This window comes from Lissotriton helveticus, chromosome 12 (assembly GCF_964261635.1).
Source record: "Lissotriton helveticus chromosome 12, aLisHel1.1, whole genome shotgun sequence".
In the NCBI taxonomy this organism is placed as follows: domain Eukaryota; kingdom Metazoa; phylum Chordata; class Amphibia; order Caudata; family Salamandridae; genus Lissotriton; species Lissotriton helveticus.
This window is the reverse complement of record NC_136073.1, coordinates 74,284,972-74,302,416: the sequence shown is the minus strand read 5'-3', so window position 1 is coordinate 74,302,416 and position 17,445 is coordinate 74,284,972. Positions and strand designations below refer to the sequence as shown.

General features: G+C 46.0%; 1 protein-coding gene across 2 annotated transcripts in view; it reads left to right on the top strand.

The window, feature by feature from the left end:
• The window catches only part of DNAH2 (dynein axonemal heavy chain 2), a 3,497,426-nt gene that overhangs the window by 301,800 nt on the left and 3,178,181 nt on the right, over nucleotides 1–17,445 (top strand). For both annotated transcript variants that reach the window (XM_078670326.1, XM_078670327.1), the window contains one exon: nucleotides 7,236–7,427. In XM_078670326.1, the coding sequence (XP_078526452.1) occupies nucleotides 7,236–7,427 (192 nt within the window). The remainder of the gene's footprint in view (nucleotides 1–7,235; nucleotides 7,428–17,445) is intronic.

Below are 17,445 nucleotides of genomic sequence, written 5' to 3'. Positions count from 1 at the left end.
AATGCCACCCAGTCCGGCTTCCGCACCACTGTAAGTGTTCCAACTCGTTATGGTTGAGAGTTCCACACCTAGTACTAGATGTCAAAGAACCCTACTGCTTGCTGTATAATTTACTGTAGTTTGAAGAGTCACTCCCTTGAGGGCATTCCTTTGTCACCAAAGGGCATTCACAGTCGTGTAGTAAGAGCAAAGGTGGTTTTGAAACGTGCGCTTAGCTTTTTAAAAAAAGGAAATACTGCTTTTATTTTTGAAAGTGTGTCTAGACATTAGGACTTGTGTCTTTATGTGGGTATTTACCGGCTATCTATGCCGATTTTAACTTGAGGCCAGTCATTGGGGGGTGACAGAGAAACTTACCGGAGGCCTTGCTTGTCTGTCCCTCCTTCCCGCCCTGGTCCGACGCGGCGACAAGCGCCATTGCGTGGAGGACGTGGAAGGAAGAGCAAAGGCACTTCCGGTTACACGTTTAGCGGTCTAGTGGCTGCAGCCCTGCACAGGATATAGGGCACATGGGAGAGCGGCCGCGCAGCGGACCCGCCGGCTGCGCGCCAAAGGCAAGCCCGTCTGCGCCCGTCCGCGGCTGTTCGGGGACCGGGGCCAGAAATTCTGGCCAATGTGCGTCCCGTGTGCAATGGAGTTCAGGACAGCTGCATGATCTCCGCCCCATGGCTCGAAGTGCCTGCAGGCACAGTATGCAAGTAGATTCGAGCAATAGGTGTAACCATTGCCTATTCAGCTATAACATCTTAGGTATACAAAAGCTAGGGGCCATTGGGCTGTCATGTGGCTTGCTAAACTGTAGATCCATGATAAAACATAGGCTGGATATCTATGATCTGCTAGCTGATATGAAACTTGATCTCCTGTTTCTTACGGAAACGTGGCTGGATGCCAACTCAGAGCCAGACATCATTGATGCCCTCCCGCCTGATTATATGATAGCCAGAATTAACAGGCCGGCCGGCAGAGGCGGTGGGGTGGCCATTGTGTTTAAACACCCACTGGGTTGCACATAAGAACCTGTGACTATAGCGGAAAGTGAGGCAGGTCTATTCATTATCAGAGTCAGCGCCTATGATACGTTGAAAGGGTTCCTAGTATATAGACCCCCTGGCTCGCAGGCGCGGTTTGGGCCTAGTCTATTGAAAGGCATTATAGACGTGGCCATACGGAATGATAAATGTATTCTGTTGGCTGACCTCAATATTCACTTTGAGGACTCCCTTAACGGAGGGGCAGTAGATCTATGCCAAGAACTTAAATCACTGCCATTAGAGTTGAAATCTAAGGTTCCCACACATCAACAGGGGCATTTGCTGGATCCTATATTTGCTAACTGGCAGGGAATTGATGTTAACATCCCCTTACCTATACCCTGGTCTGACCACTTTTTTGTTCCTTTTGTGGTTAAGACCCCCAAATCTAAAAATCAGGAACAACCAGCACTTAACCATTTGTGTCGCAAGTGGGTAGGCTTCTCACGGTCAACACTGAATGCAGCGCTGACCTCAGGGGGGCCCCAGGGGGACATAGTGAGACAGCCTCCGCTAACCTAGACAGAAGTATTACTGAAGCACTGGATAGTGTTGCCCCGCTGCGGCAGATCAAAACTCTAAAAAGAGTACAGTAATCGGCAGCCTGGTACAATGATGACCTTCGCCTAGCCAAGACTGTGTGTAAACTCCTGGTGAGGCAATGAAGGAAAGGCTTTCTCGATCAGGCCAAAATTAGATATCTAACTCAGAGAAGGAAATATCATAGGCTCATTAGGCAGGCTAAGGCAACATACTATTCAGTTAAAATTGGAGCTGCGGGTAGTTCCTCTAAGGAACTATTCAAGATCTATAAAGAGATCTCTTCACTAGCAGCCCATACTGTTGACGCCGAGGGCTCGGTTGATTCTTGTAATCGTATTGCAGCTTTTTTTTCTGATAAAGTGGGAAAGATATATTCCACCTTTCCGGGCTCCAGGAAAACGGCTGCAGAATTCAAGAAACAACTGGGAGAGCTGGGGAAAGGTTTAAGGCTAGACAGCTTTATGATCCCTCCCCCTGAGGCTCTGTGCAATATCTGCAGGGCCGTAAAATCAGGCTCTCCTAGAGATCCTGCCTCAGCCAAACTGCTTGGGGAAAGCGCTCTAACTCTTGAGCCATACATTAGGCACCTTTTAAATGTCTCATTCACCACGCACAAGGTGCCGGCTAGCTGGAAAAAAGAGGTGGTTGTGCCACTCCGGAAGAAGCCCAATATTAGTTCTGAGAAATTCGACAATTTCAGGCCTCTCTCATTGCTACCCTATATGGCAAAGGTGGCAGAAAAGGTTGCCAACTCCCAGCTTATGGCTTTTATGGAAGAAGCCAACCTCCTGCATCACACCCAATTCGGCTTTCGGTCATTACATTCCACTGAGTCAGCCTTACTTATGGCCATGGAGACTATTAGGCAGGGAGCAGATGAGGGTCAGACAATGGCGCTCATTCTCCTAGATCTGAGTGCCGCCTTTGACACTGTGGCACATTTCACCTTGCTACAGTGTCTGAATAGGGATGTATGACATTACAACGCATGTTTTTACATCGCATGCTTTTACAACACGGTTTTTACAACGCATACCATTACAACGCATAGTGCTTTTAGGCGCTGGATATTGAATTGTTTAATTTATTATTCCAACTCCAGTCCCCGTGGATAGTAGGGAAGGTGTTGGATAGTACATTAAACCTATTCCCTATCCTAGAGCGCCCCCCAGCGCAATGCGTTGTAATGGTTTGCGTTGTAAAAGTTGCGTTGTAAAGGCACTGCGTTGTAAAGGTTGTTTACCTCTGAATAGAGGTGATGTCTCAGGATCTGCTCTCAAGTGGCTACAATCATTCCTGATGGGACGTAGTTTCCAAGTTAGGCAAGGTTCACATTACTCTGACTCTGTTAATCTGGACCAGGGAGTGCCACAGGGATCTGCCCTTAGCCCCACCCTATTTAATTTATATGTATCCCCGATGGCTGAGCTAGTGGAGGGCTTTGGAGTCAGAATTATGTCATATGCAGATGACACACAGCTGGTCATCTCGCTATCACGGGCGCCGGATGTTGATGCATCCAACTTTAGAGCATGTATGCAAGAGCTTGCCACTTGGATGGCGGACAACTGCCTAAAGTTGAATGGCAGCAAGACACAGGTGATTGTGGTGGGCGGGGACCCCTCTGTGTGGTCATCGATTTGGTGGCCGTCGAATCTGGGACCTGTTCCAACACCAAGCCCCTTGGCTAAGAACTTGGGTGTGTGGGTAGACTCCAACCTAACTTTTGAATCCCAGATCAGACTAGTGGTGGGGAAATGTTTTGGGGTCTTGAAAAGCATGCGAAAAACCATGGATCTCCTCCCGATTGAGGCCAGGAAGGCGTTAGTGAATGCACTTGTTACATCACGCCTGGACTATGGCAACGTTTTATATCTGGGTGCGACGGTTAAAAGTCTGAACCTGCTCCAGGTGATGCAAAACGCTGCTGCACGGTTTGTGCTAAGACGGCCGAGGCGGACAGACTCTAAAAGAGCATTGGACACTCTTCACTGGCTTCCTGTCAGTAAGAGAATCATGTTCAAAGCGCTCTGTTTATGCCACCGCATTGTCCAGGGCAGGGGCCCCAGAGATGTTCTAAGTCTCATCACTCCATACGAGCCCGCACGGTCCCTTAGATCTAGTGGAGCGGGTCTGGTACTCTTTCCAAGAGTGAAGAGGGATCGAATGGGTGAAAGGTCTTTTAGGCTTGTTGCGGCCAGGAGGTGGAATGAACTACCAGTTGAGCTCCGGCTGGAGCCATCGGAGGCCAGCTTTAGATCAGGGCTTAAAACGTACCTGTTTTGAAAATAGGGGAATACGCTGATATTGCAGGGTAGGGGGGCTCACTCGGCTACTCACTACAGCGCGGGGACACGCCTTTTGGCGTAACCAGGCGCTTTATAAGCTCCCTTATTATTATTATTTGTTTTTTGGGACACTTTTTGGAAATCTTTTCAGGGGCAGAAAAAAACGGACTTAAGTGGCAGAAGGTAAAGGGCACAGTGTCAGGACCCACTTACTCTCAAACGCCATAGCTGAGCTTTCTCTGATAGTGCTAGGGTGCCTGTGCTGTAACCCCTTCAAATGATGTGTGTTGGACCTGGCCCTTTTTGCAGGGTTATCCCCAAACGTTTTGCCTTCTTCCTCCTATTTTTTATGACCTGTTTTTGTTGGCATTAAGACTCCGGGCACTTTACCACTGCTAACCAGTGCAAATGTGCCTATGCTCTGTTTAAATTGCATTGGTGATTGGCTTATCCACGATTGGAATATTTGATTTACTAGCTGATGCCTAGTAAAGTTTACCAGGTGTTCCCAGGGTCTGTAAATCAAATGCTACTGCTAATTTAGTTTTTCACTATCGTGTTTGAAAATGCCACTTTTAGAAAGTGGTGTTTACTTTTAGAAAATAGCCATTTTCTTGCGTAACCATTCTGTGCCTCTGCCTGTCTGTGGAATCCATGTCTGGTTTGGTTGACAGTTGGACTATTGTGAAGTCACTCTAGACAGTCACACAGAGGGAGCGGAGGTGTGCCTTGCATATCCTGATGGGCCATCACCAGGCTGTTGGCTAGAGTGGTTGGAGAAGTTGTCACTGATACCTGAATATGGCTGTGTCTTTTCTTATACAAAGCTGTCTCTACCTTCCTGTAGTGTTTCTATAGCCAGGTCAGGGAAAGGCAGTGTCTTGTGCACTGCAAAGACTTTACTTTGATATTTGTTATGTTACTGGGTATTTGTAAAACACATGGCTACTCCTGACTGTGTCCCGGTGCTGACTTGACCCCATAGACAGAACAGTGTACACATCGGCGGGTGCTTCATCTAATGTTGAAAAGTCCAAGTTTTTAGCTTTCTCCTAAAGCTAAGTCGATCTTGCACCTGTCTCAGGGAGGGCGACAGGCTATTCCATAGCTTTGAGGCTGCAACCTGGAAAGAGCGTCCACCCATAAGCACACGAGCGAACTTAGGCACGATCGACAACCTCTTGAGTCAAGGACCGCAAGGTTATGGATAGTGCATAGGGCTGAATTCTGTTCCTGATATAAGGGGCCCCTATGTTGTGAAAGGCCTTAAAGGCCAGCACCAGGGCCTTCAAATTAACCCTCTTTCGCACCGGGAGCCAGTGCAGGGACATCAGATGAGGTGTCATGTGTGTCCACGGGTCAACCATAAGAACAGCCCTTGCTGCCATGTGTTGTACCACCTGCAGGCGGCTGAGTAGGTAATCAGGGAGGCCTAGGTACAGAACGTTAACGTAGTCCAACCTTGAGGTTATCAGGGCTTGGACCATGCTTTTCCTATGTGAGACTGGAAGTAGGAGGAAGTTCCTCATCGTTTTCAGTAGCCCAAAACATGTGCCTGCCACTGCTTGGACCTAGGACTACATGGACATGTCCAATCCCCATTTCACCCCAAGGTTGTCTACCATGGTGACTGGGCTGGCCAACTTCAAAGGCAAAAACTGGTATAAATACTGGAGCTGTGACACCTTAACTTCAGAACACTTCTGGACTAAAGGACATTCTGCCAGGAATAATAGCTGAATGCTATAGGAAGGACTGTTATTTTGCCTGTTGCTTTGTTATGCTTCCCTGTTGCTTCTGTCCTGGGAGTGAAAGGACTAGACTTTGCTTTCTGTATCCTGCTTTCACGGTTCTCAAAGGGTTTGTGTGTGCTTGCCTTCTGTCAGGAGCGGCCTGTGCCGATAAGAGCGGAAAGGAGGGGGACTCGACAGACGTGGAGGAGGTACAATTACTAATTTATTTAATTGTCCCTCTTCGTCATCTGTCGAGTCCCTCCCCAAGACTCCAACCTGTATGGGCTGTACCTTCCTCCTGTTAAAAAGTCTCAGGGCCATCAAAGACTTAACTTACCAGTGCCTGGGCTCTTCTTCTGAGTGTCCTCACTAGCCAATTGGTGCTAAATCCAGTTCCTGGGCTATTGGAAGTAGAATTTGGTGAGCTAAGAAGAAAATCCACGCAACGGCTCCCAGCATCTGGTTTTATCAACTCCCTGCAGCCCAAAATTGTAGCTGTGCGACCGAAGAATCGACATAGCACCTGGAGTGCGGCCAAAAAATTGTGCAGCATGAGTCCTGAGCCATTGTCCTTGGCACCTACTCCGACTCCGATGCATCCTCTGTTTGCGTCTGTGGACACTACGCAGCGCCTGCTTAGCTGCTGCTGCCTCGACGAAGCGTGTTCGGGTTTTCGATGCATTGTCCCTGGGTGCCACTACTTCATTGACACTGCACTGCAGTAAGGAACCGAGGCTGCGTGTCCGGACCCTGTCACATCACCTCCCCTACCAGCAAAGAATTATGCATCACCTCCCCTGTCAGCAAGGAATCGATGCATCACATCCCCTGTCAGCAAGGAATTGAGGCATTACCCCCCCCCCCCCTTCCCCCACTGCCTGGCTGTGAGGAACCAATGCATAATCTCCTCTGCAGTAATGAACCAATGCATCCCCTCCTCTGCCAGTACAGAATCAATGCATCACTGTGTTTTCTGGTGCCTAACCTCCCCTGTGGCTTGCATCGTCTTTTTTAACGCATCTCAGATACTTTGTGCTAAAAGACCCGCATCCATTGATTTCTATGGATTAATACTTATTGAAACTTTGAAAAGTGATATCTTTACTTGTGAATGTTAGATTTGTGTCTTGTTTTATTCAGATAAATAGTGGCTATTTTTCTAAACTGTGGACTCATTTTCTGTGTTTTCATTGTGTTACTGTGTGTATGTTTACAAATGCTTTATACATTGCCTCTGAAATAAGCCTGACTGGTCATGCCAAGCTATCAAGGAAGTGAGCAGGGCTTATCTTAGCTGTGTGATCCCTTTACCCTGACTAGATTGAGCGTCCCTACTTGGACAAGTGCATACCGACTGCCAACTAGAGACTCCCATTTCTAACAATTTTCAAATTGTAAGACTGTGAATTTGGAAGTCTCTGTGGTGAGCAAAGTGTACTTTTTCACTTATCTTTTTTGTACTCTACACACTTGTCACTAATAAAGGTGCAGCTTCTCATAGTGTATTACTAGGGCCATCCTATTCCTACAATTAAGTATCTAATCCTCCATTCTCTTTCCTTCATTCTGGAGCAAGGAGCACTAATAATCCAGCCATCAGCTATGTGATTTGCTTCAGCTCCTATTTATTTTTACAGGATGGTTCTCAGCAAGCTCAGTCCAACCTCAGCTTTCTGTCGATCTTGAAGGCACCTTATGAGCAGCTAGCAGCACAGAAACTGAAGGAGATTCCAAGCAAGTTCCCACATCTTCTCAGTCTTATCCGCATCATCTGGACTAACTCTCCTTTCTACAACAGCAGGGAGAGGATGACAGCACTTCTGCGAAAGGTAGGCTAAGGTTCTCTTGTGTATTTTCATAACTTTGCCTCTTTTTTTGCTGTTTTCTTCCTTTGCAAGCACAGACCTGTACTGAGTGAATATATATAGTGTTAAATCCCCTTTACCTCAGCCCTTTGGCTGCAAGAAAGATAGGCATGATTGCTTCTAGTTGGGAAAGCTAATTGATGTCAGTGAGCAGTAGCAGAGAGTTGCAGAACCATGCCTTTCCGCTTATAATACTTACAATAGACATTCATGCAAAGTAGGCTGAGTAGAGGAAGAGAGAGGCCTTATCATTCTGCATTACAGTGACCAGTGGTTCGCATAATTTGCACTAAAATGCTGATCTCTGAACTTTGGTCTCTTAAAAGAAACAACATGAAAACTGGACTTACTGTTGTGTAGTTCGTATAAAAACGTGTACAGGATCTGCGCATTCTGACAACATACACTGTAGGACTAGTGTCAGACTGATTCGAAACACCGGATATGTTCGCCTTCTGTATCAGCTAGCTCACAGTGCCACTATAATCTCCTCTTGCCACTATAATCTCCTCTTACCAAGGAGAGTAATAGTTCTTGGCAACTGTTGAATTGACAACCCTGATCTCTCAGGACCACGGAAACAAAATACTACTTTTCGCTCAGTCACTTGTGCTTACTTAGTCTGTCTTGGAGAGATACACCGAATAAACAGGCTGGGCGTTTTCAATAAGTATTTATTGAACAGTTGTTATTCGGGTGTAGAATAGATGAGCTGTAACAATCGTTAGACAGTATAAGATATAAATGATTAGCAGTACTATAAAGGTAAATGGATGGTACCATCTTACAATAATCATGAATACATATATAAAACTCATGATAAAAAGATGCAAACTCCTACGCTACTTCCCTAACTAGATATACCTAAATGTACCTAGAATGTATATAGGTGTTAAGCCAAGAATCCCTCTAGGATTTAGTCAACCTCAATATCTGAAGTGAGAGACTGTGGGACCCCGTCCTGGTCCCGGGTTGGACACCCCGCAAGGGATGTTTTAGAACACTGCGAGCTAGAGTGTCTGCTTGCAGGAAGCTCAGGGTCTCTGGTCAGTGTGTCGGCCGGGAAGTCTCGGTCTCCTCTTCTCTATCTTAGCAAGATGTGATGTGTATATATACCCATAGGTCTCCCCAGGGGTCCTACCTTGCTGTATTACTGTGTCGGCCTAAGGATGACGTCTGGAATGAACTTTATACATAGATATTATACAGTCGATGGTGGTCCTGCTGTGCTCCCAAAAATCCTTGTGAATAATGTATGAGATTTCGAACTAGGGAAAACCCACATTTTGAATGCAGTGTTATATCTAGGTAAAAGAACATTCCCTGTAAAACCATTACAAGTGTAATATAGAGAAGAATATAGGTGAAGTTTCTTGTTGTTCTAAAACCAATGTTGAAAAAGATCTAGAAAAATCTTTAACATTTTTAAAAGGAAATTGTCACTCAAGCCATAGTCCTAATGTATAGTTCGAACTACTATAATCATTTGAAAGCCATGGATGCTCAAAATAATGGAGTTATGGAGTTTCAATTTTTCAGTTTATTTCTCAAAATGAAAGGTTGAATTTCCCCCAGCACACAATGGGCCAAATTAGTCAAATGTTTGTGTCTTGGCTGGTAGACGCAACATTCTCGTTGCCTGCCTCCGCAGATGACGCTCCCTGTAACACCTCACAGATTATGTCAATTGAGCTCAGACGATCTTTTGTAATGTCCACAACCGATGCTGGGGCAGCCTGTGCAACATCCAAGGCCTGGGTGTCAGAGGAGGGGCCGATGTCCATACCAACAGGAGCTGATACTACCTGTGGTGGCTCTAGGAATGCTGCAGTCAACATCGGAATACGCTGGGGACACTGCAGAACATGGGCCGTTATTGGGTCCAGTAAAACATCGTCTGGTTACGCACATGATGGGAGTGTCAAACAGATCTAACAATCATTCTTCTCTGCAAAACAGGCACCGGAGGACAGGTTAGATGCAGTCCATCCAGACTGGTCTAAATGACAAGAACCAAGATGCACTTAGTTCTCTTTGGCGAGGTGTTCCTAGATTTTGTACCATGAGATCATAGTATTTTTGCTCCAGGACTACTGTTTCCATTTCCTTGGTGACTGGGACGTCCATTGTGTAGCAGAAAATAACAATCAGGATACCTGCTATTAGAAACCGGATCAGCAGCAGCCATCCAAATATACTTCGAAATATGGAGTGTATAAAGTTCGGTATAAGTCCACGGACCGTCTGAAAGGTGCTTAATAGTCCAGAACTTATGGTCTTAAATAGGTGGACAAAGCCTGTCTTATCAGACATGTTACAGATACGATTTACCATTTTGCGAAATGGAAAAACGGCAGTTTGTATGTATGAGTGCCTGTATCTCTGCCGAAGACCTAGCGATCTAAAGATCAAAAGTCTCTTGAGTGGAGGGTAAGGGCACGGATTTCTGTAAAAGCATGACTTTCATTCTGCTCAAAGCATCAAACTGTAGTAATGAAATATTTAGTAACGGCAATAACTCCGCCTCCTAGACTGTATGTGTTGGTGGAAACAATACTTGCATACAGAAAGTAACCCTGGAGCTCACGGTTACCAGATATGCGATGGCCGGAAGCATCCCACAGGAACCTTGATCGTTCAGCATCAAGTAACTCCCAAATGAAAGTAGCCTGAACACTAGAGTGGTCCTGGCAGCTGGGGCACCTCTCAAGTGACAGGATAAGTTTGCTACCGAACCGTTACAGACCCAATGAAGAGTTATATCCTGGCATCTGAGTGATCCACTTAAAGTATTCTCGCAGTTTGTACCACTTAGGAACACTTCCTTTTCCTCACTCTGGCATCAAAATCTGTATGGTAATTTCCAAGATTCCTTGATGAATTCCCTTCCCAATTCTTCATATCTGCCTGCCTGCATTTGTTCAAGGCAATACTGGAATTGAAAAGTAGTGATCGGAAGAGTTATGTGGCCATGGATTAACCATTCTGTGGATGGAGACTCTGCCACTCTTAATGCTGTCCAGTTTTTCAATACGCAGCATTGTATACTTTGCTCCCCTCTGTGCCATTTCTATCTATTTTTCTGTTAGATGGTATGAAGAAAATAGAGACGTGCTGTTTATGAAACGCCAAGGCACATAGCCTGCGCGCAAAGATTGCAGCATCCAGCTTAATAACACAATAGAACGCACTTGTGATTGCCGTGTTGTAATATGGACAAATCCTGTTCTAGTACATCAATAGCAGAAGATACAATGTTGCCTAGTGAATATATCCTGGAGGTTAGTGTAGTATACCCATTGTCGACCACTGCTGGAGCTTTCTCTAGATTTATTCGATCTATTTCTCTTAATCTTTCAGCGGCCCCTTGTTGTGATATTTTCCAAATCTCATTATAGACAGCATAATAGAAACGTTTATGACGTGGCTTCCTAAGACCTAATAAAAAATGCTGTAGTTCCACATCCTCTGTAAGTGAGGACATGTGTTGTTTCACATGTGTGAGTGTTGAGGTTTTCAGCCAATTGAGGCAGAACTTCCTAACACTGTATGATGTCACTACCCCTGGGTGTTCACTCTGTACATACTGTGGATCTGGCCTGTTGATATTAAACCGTGTGGTTTTACCCATGAATCTTTCCTGACATCTATTGGTGTCTGTGGGCCACATCAACCATCCCTTCCAATCAGGGTTTGATCTATTGTATTGCATGATCTCATCTAGCGTAATCCCTTCTCGTGTTAGCCTCAGTGTGTGATGGTGTGAGCATCCGAGGTGTATTCAAATCTTTGTTCTTGTTTAATCCAAGACAGCTTGTTTGTTGCACCATCTCATTCAAAAACATGATTTGCTGTGGAATGAGGCATGCTCTAAATAGTGCCTCTGTTCCCTGGACCTGCCAGTCTCTAGTACCCAAAACTGATTTTAAGTCTATAGTGTCTTTCCATAAGTCGAAACCTTGTTAAGACAACTGGGCAATAAAGGAAGTAGAATAAATCTGTTTGGTTTGTCAACATATTTTTTTGCGCTGGTGTTGGTGCAACCTTGTAATAATATGAGGCTGGGTCTGACGTGTTAACCCCTGGAAAATATGGAACTTTCTGTGTAAATGTCTTTGAACTGCTTTTCAGCAGTGTCGGGCAATGTTCCCATTGGTCGTATGCGAAAACATTTCTGGGATTAGCAGATATATGCAGAAAATAATTACCATAATGTTGATAGCAATACATTGTTTCAAAGTCTGATGTGTCTTCCAACATTTCATTATTAGAAAAAGCAACACATTTTTCTAAATCAGACAACCTATTATTTACAGTTTCATAATCCCAATCATCGGAAAATGTTTTTGAGGTAATGATATCACTCATTGAAATGTTAAATAAATGTAGTATTTTTAAAAGTTAGGTTGGCCAAATATATCGTAATCAACCTTGTCCCATACTATGCCATCAGGTATAGGAACTGCTGTAATGTTCACTGATGATAGGCCTTTTTTTTTCACGATGCGGATAGATGCGGTTTCAGAATCACATTCACTTTTTGTGCTGCAGAGCTTACGCAAAGATAAGTTCCATTTATAAGCATACTAAAGACAGTTACCAATCCTATCTAGAAAAGGAACAAATGTATTCAGGTATTTACCCAGAGTTCTTTGAATCGCTGTTGACGAGTTTTTTGGGCTGGCATTGTTTCAGGTTCACTTGGATCCAATGAAAAAGTATCAAAGTCAATGAAATAGCCAGATGCAGTTCGATCAATTTTCAGTATTTCCGCAGGTCTTGTGGAAACTGTAGCTTGCTCTTGTTGGGGCATATTGACATAGATATCTGTGTTTGGCAGAATTGAAATTTGCCTTTTATTTAAGTTCTGATTTTGAACTTCAGTTTCAAGAGGAACGAGTTCCATGACATTGTTTCATAGTCCATCATTCTGTGCAGGTGACTCTTCGAACGTTATGAGTCTTTCTGTTTGAACTTCTTGTATAGTTGCGAGAGGAGCGTGTCCTCCGGTGTCCACGCTGCCTACTACTCAGTATCGGCCCTATTGTGTGGCTTGATTAGGTTTATTGAGACAAATTATTTCTCCTTTTTAACGGCAAGAGGCGGCAGAAGTACTGTTCTTGTTCCTTCAACTGCCAGGACAGGTACAGGCTTTCTTTATGATGGCCCAAATTCTTTTTTGACCGCTATTTTTTCTCTGACCAGATCCCTGACTTTAGGGATCCAGATAGATCTTGCTGAGACAGACTTGACTTCTCCAGTGGTGGTCCGTTTCACTTGGAGATTGCTTTGTAGTGCCCTGGATTCATTTAGATCCTGTAAAACAGGCAAATGTTTATGGATGTCAAAAGATTTTTCATCCGCCACTGTGCCTTCACAATCAAGATCAGGTACCCACATTCTCATCCCAAATAGGACCTCAAAAGGAGTGACACCCCCTAAAGAGCTTCTTGGCGTGGTATTCAATGCCCTTTGAACTCCATACAGATGGTTTATCCAACTTCCACTCAAGCCTAATACTCTAGCTGTTAAAGACTGCTTTAAGTCCCGGTTTTTCCTTTCCACAACCGAATTTCCCTCTGGATGGTCCGGAGAGAAGTACCGCAATGCTACACCCAAACTTCCCATGGCTTCCTTTTAAGCCCTAGGGCTAAACGCAAAGGGCCACGGTCAGAATTTAAATTGCCAATTGCGTATTTCTGTATAAAGACTTGCAAATCTTTTATAACAGTTTGAGCCTCAACCGAGCGCTGGAGCGACACCCATAGGAATCTAGAGCTGGAATCCACTGCAACCATGATACACATGTAAGCCCCATCTATTTGTAGGGGGCCGCAGTGGTCCAAATAAACACATGTGAGTGGTTTGTCTGATATTAGCAATGGTGTCTGCTCTGGATGTGTTACAGAGGAGCTGTATGCTGACAGATGTCGCATTTCAAGACATAGTCCTTAGTTTGATTTGTTAATCCTGGCCACCAGTAGCGTTGTTTCAGTTGAGAAACAGTTGCAGTAACTCCTGCGTGTGCAGAACCTATACCCTCCTGGGCTGCTAGAATTAATCTTAACCAACGATACATATTCAGTATTACTCTATCCCCCACTCCAGGAATATGTGCAAATGGAACTTTGTTTGCATCTAACTTGTAGGAGTACTTCAGTGGAAATCATTTTGGTTCTGCTGATTTATTGCGTGCAACAATAATAGCAACCATAATCTCACCTTCTATTCTCGTTTTTGAACGAGTGATTGTAGCTACTTAAGCCGTGCGTACAGCCCCCTTTGCGGCTTAGTCAGCCAATGAATTCCCTTCAACGTGAACGCCATCACGTTGATGACTCAGTGTGTGTATTGCATGAGCCCGTGGTAATTTCTTTTTCAACTCCACTACCTGTTCCCAAAGTGTTTTGTGCTTAATTGTGCCACCTTTTGCATCTTTAAACCCATTCTGTCCCCAGTGGTGTAAATATTCATTGTATGACTGTACAAAGTAAATGGAATAACACACGATTAGTGTGGGCAATTCTCGATCCGTTTTTGACAGTGCCAGTAACAGGGCTTTTAATTCTGCCAGCTGCGCTGTGCAGTCTCCTAGAGACTGGGTTTTAGTACAATTCGGATGAAAGTTTCCATTTTGCATGCGTCCTTTAACGATAGAACATGCATCGCTGAATTGCTGTTTACTTTCTATGAGCGGCTGAGCAGAACCGTCAGTGTAAATGATAAATTCATACTGATCCAGAGGCATTATTTCATTTGGTAGTGGATATTCTTGTTCGTATTGCCGAAATGCTTGTGTTTTTAGACTTGCGGTGTACCTGTATTCTACAACTGTTGCAGTGAGAGAATTAGCCCATTGTATCATTCTTGGATGTATGGCTTTAGGAACGCCTGCCTTTGTCGCAGCTTCTAAGGCTGGATCTATGGTAACAACAATTCTCCAGTATTAGGGTGTCTTTCATAGATTCACATGCCTGAATCATTCCCCGTCGTCAGAGTGGGAGTCCCACGGTATATAAAAAAGCAATAATATGCTATAATAACATTGGAAAAACCAATAAATACCAACCAGGAAGTAAAGTAGCCCAAGCTACAGTAGAAAAAACTTCCACACTCATGACTATCCTAGTCATTTTGTATAGTCCAAACTACAGCCAATCAGGCGACAGCACCCACCAGAATGTTCTCCCCAGAGGCTCAGGCTCTCAGATTTTCTACCGCACGTCGTGTAAAGGGAGTCTCCCTGAGCTCTGCTCAGTTTTCTTCATTTTTCATAGTTTTTTCTCAATTTTTTCTTCAAAATATCACAGTTTTGTAATGTCTTCTTACATGAAGTCTACCTTCAGGCCCTGCGTGACTTGTGGAAAGCTGAGACTTTTTCTGTGAACCCTCATGAAGAGTATATGGACCAGCACTCTGCCTGTCTCTGACATGGTAGGAGGAGAAGGGGTTGTTCTTGTGCTTAGACTATACCCCCCTTCTGATGTGGGAGGATTTTTTGTTTGTCCTGCACGTTAAGATGTTAAGAGATGCTTCTCCTCTACTTCACCAGCTGAAGTAACATCACAATTAAGGGGTCTCTGGCCTTCTTTGAGTCTGTGCCTCCCACATCTACGCCCACGAGATTTACTCTCAGGCGTCTAGACTCACTCTGCGCACTTTTCTACGTAAAAATGTGCCAGCTTGTCGACGATACGGTCGATTTACTCTCAGAGGACAATCTCTGCCGTCACTGGTGCTCTGCAACGACACCGACTCCAGGCTTTCGTCGACGACAGTGAGGACAGTGCCCTCTTGTCGACTGCAGGCTCGTCGACCACTGGGAGTTTTGTCGATGTAAATGTCTTTGACAGTTGGCCTCGTCGACGGTAGGCTCGTCGACGGCAGGCTCGTCGACGGCAGGCTCGTCGACGGCAGGCTCGTCGACGGCGGCCTCGTCGACGGCGGCCTCGTCGACGGCGGCCTCGTCGACGGCGGCCTCGTCGACGGCGGCCTCGTCGACGGTGGCCTCGTCGACGGTGGCCTCGTCGACGGTAGGCTCGTCGACGGTAGGCTCGTCGACGCTAGGCTCGTCGACGGTGGCCTCGTCGACGGTAGGCTCGTCGACGGTGATCTCTGTAGACGGTAGTCTCGTCCATAGACGGTGACCTCCGTGGATGTTGAGCTCCGTAGGCGGTGAGCTCCATAGACAGTGAGCTCCATAGACAGTGAGCTCCGTAGACAGTGAGCTCCGTAGACGGTGAGCTCCGTAGACGGTGAGCTCCGTAGACGGTGAGCTCCGTAGACGGTGAGCTCCGTAGACAGTGAGCTCCGTAGACAGTGAGCTCCGTAGACAGTGAGCTCCGTAGACAGTGAGCTCCGTAGACAGTGAGCTCCGTAGACGGTGAGCTCCGTAGACGGTGAGCTCCGTGGATGTTGAGCTCCGTAGGCGGTGAGCTCCATAGACAGTGAGCTCCGTAGACGGCGAGCTCCGTAGACGGTGATCTCCGTAGACAGTGATCTCCATAGACAGTGAGCTCCGTAGATGGTGGGCTCCGTAGACGGTGGGCTCCGTAGACTGTAGGCTCTGTAGACTGTGTGCTCCGTAGACTGTGTGCTCCGTAGACTGTGTGCTCCGTAGACTGTGTGCTCCGTAGACTGTGTGCTCCGTAGACGGTGGGCTCCGTAGACGGTGGGCTCCGTAGACGGTGGGCTCCGTAGACGGTGAGCTCCGTAGACGGTGAGCTCCGTAGACGGTGAGCTCTGTAGACGGTGAGCTCTGTAGACGGTGAGCTCCGTAGACGGTGAGCTCCGTAGACGGTGAGCTCCGTAGACGGTGAGCTCCGTAGACGGTGAGCTCCGTAGACGGTGAGCTCCGTAGACGGTGAGCTCTGTAGACGGTGAGCTCCGTAGACGGTGAGCTCTGTAGACGGTGAGCTCTGTAGACGGTGAGCTCTGTAGACGGTGAGCTCCGTCAACATTCAGCTTCGACGCCAGTTGACTTCGTTAACAGATGACCCTGTCAACTGTTGGATTCGTCGACGTTTGAGCCCGTTGACAGTTGGTTTCACACACTATTGACTTTTATGCACAGTGCTTTTGTAGACGATTTATTTCGTCGACAGCAGCTGTCCGCTACATCCACGTGATGGCGTGATGGCTTTTTACTTCCGCCATTATTCTTCTTGGAGAATATTGGAGGTTTTCCCCTCCTTATTAAGAGAGCGGCGAATCGGTTTTCCCCTTTCCCCTCGTCCTGGGGAAACCACAGATGCAAGTTCGTTCACTTCCTATCATAGAATTTATTAGGAAGAAGGTGTTAAACTCATGCAGGGGCCAAACTCTGTGCCAGCGTTTTTTCCACGCCTTGACAAGACGTGTGAAGCTCGCCACTATTCACCTGTTTTTCTAGTCTCTCAGCCTACCCTGACTCAGTCATTACTCAGGCGGTTCAGCGATTATCTTGCAAGCCAGTGGGCAGGTATGCCGCCAGATGTGCTCTGACATGTTGGCGCTAGTAGAACGTATTCCAGAATCCTCCAAGCCTCACACTTTGAAGATCCTGCAGGAGGGAGAGAGAGAGAGAGTAGTGCATCATTAATAATACACTGTGCAGCGGACATTGCGTGTACAAGTTTTTCGACAGCTCGCAAGAGGGACAGCATGGCGAAGACATTTTTGCTTCAATGCTACGTCTTTCGCAGGGAGGTTCCAACTTCAATACTTCACTTGCCTTTTGATTGAGGATCCCTTCTGGCCAGCACACAGATACTGCCCACACCCTCTGGATATAGAATCGCAGCCTTTTCGGGGTGCCCAGGACGTAGATCCACGTCCTTTTTTCAAGGGAGTTCCATCCAGTATTGGCTCCTACAATCAAAACCAACTGAGTCACTCAAATCAAACACAGTCATATGGGCAAAGTACCAACAGTTCCTACATAGAAAATCATCGTACAGCCGAGGCAACTCTTCTGAGAAACAATGGATTACCTTGAACCCAC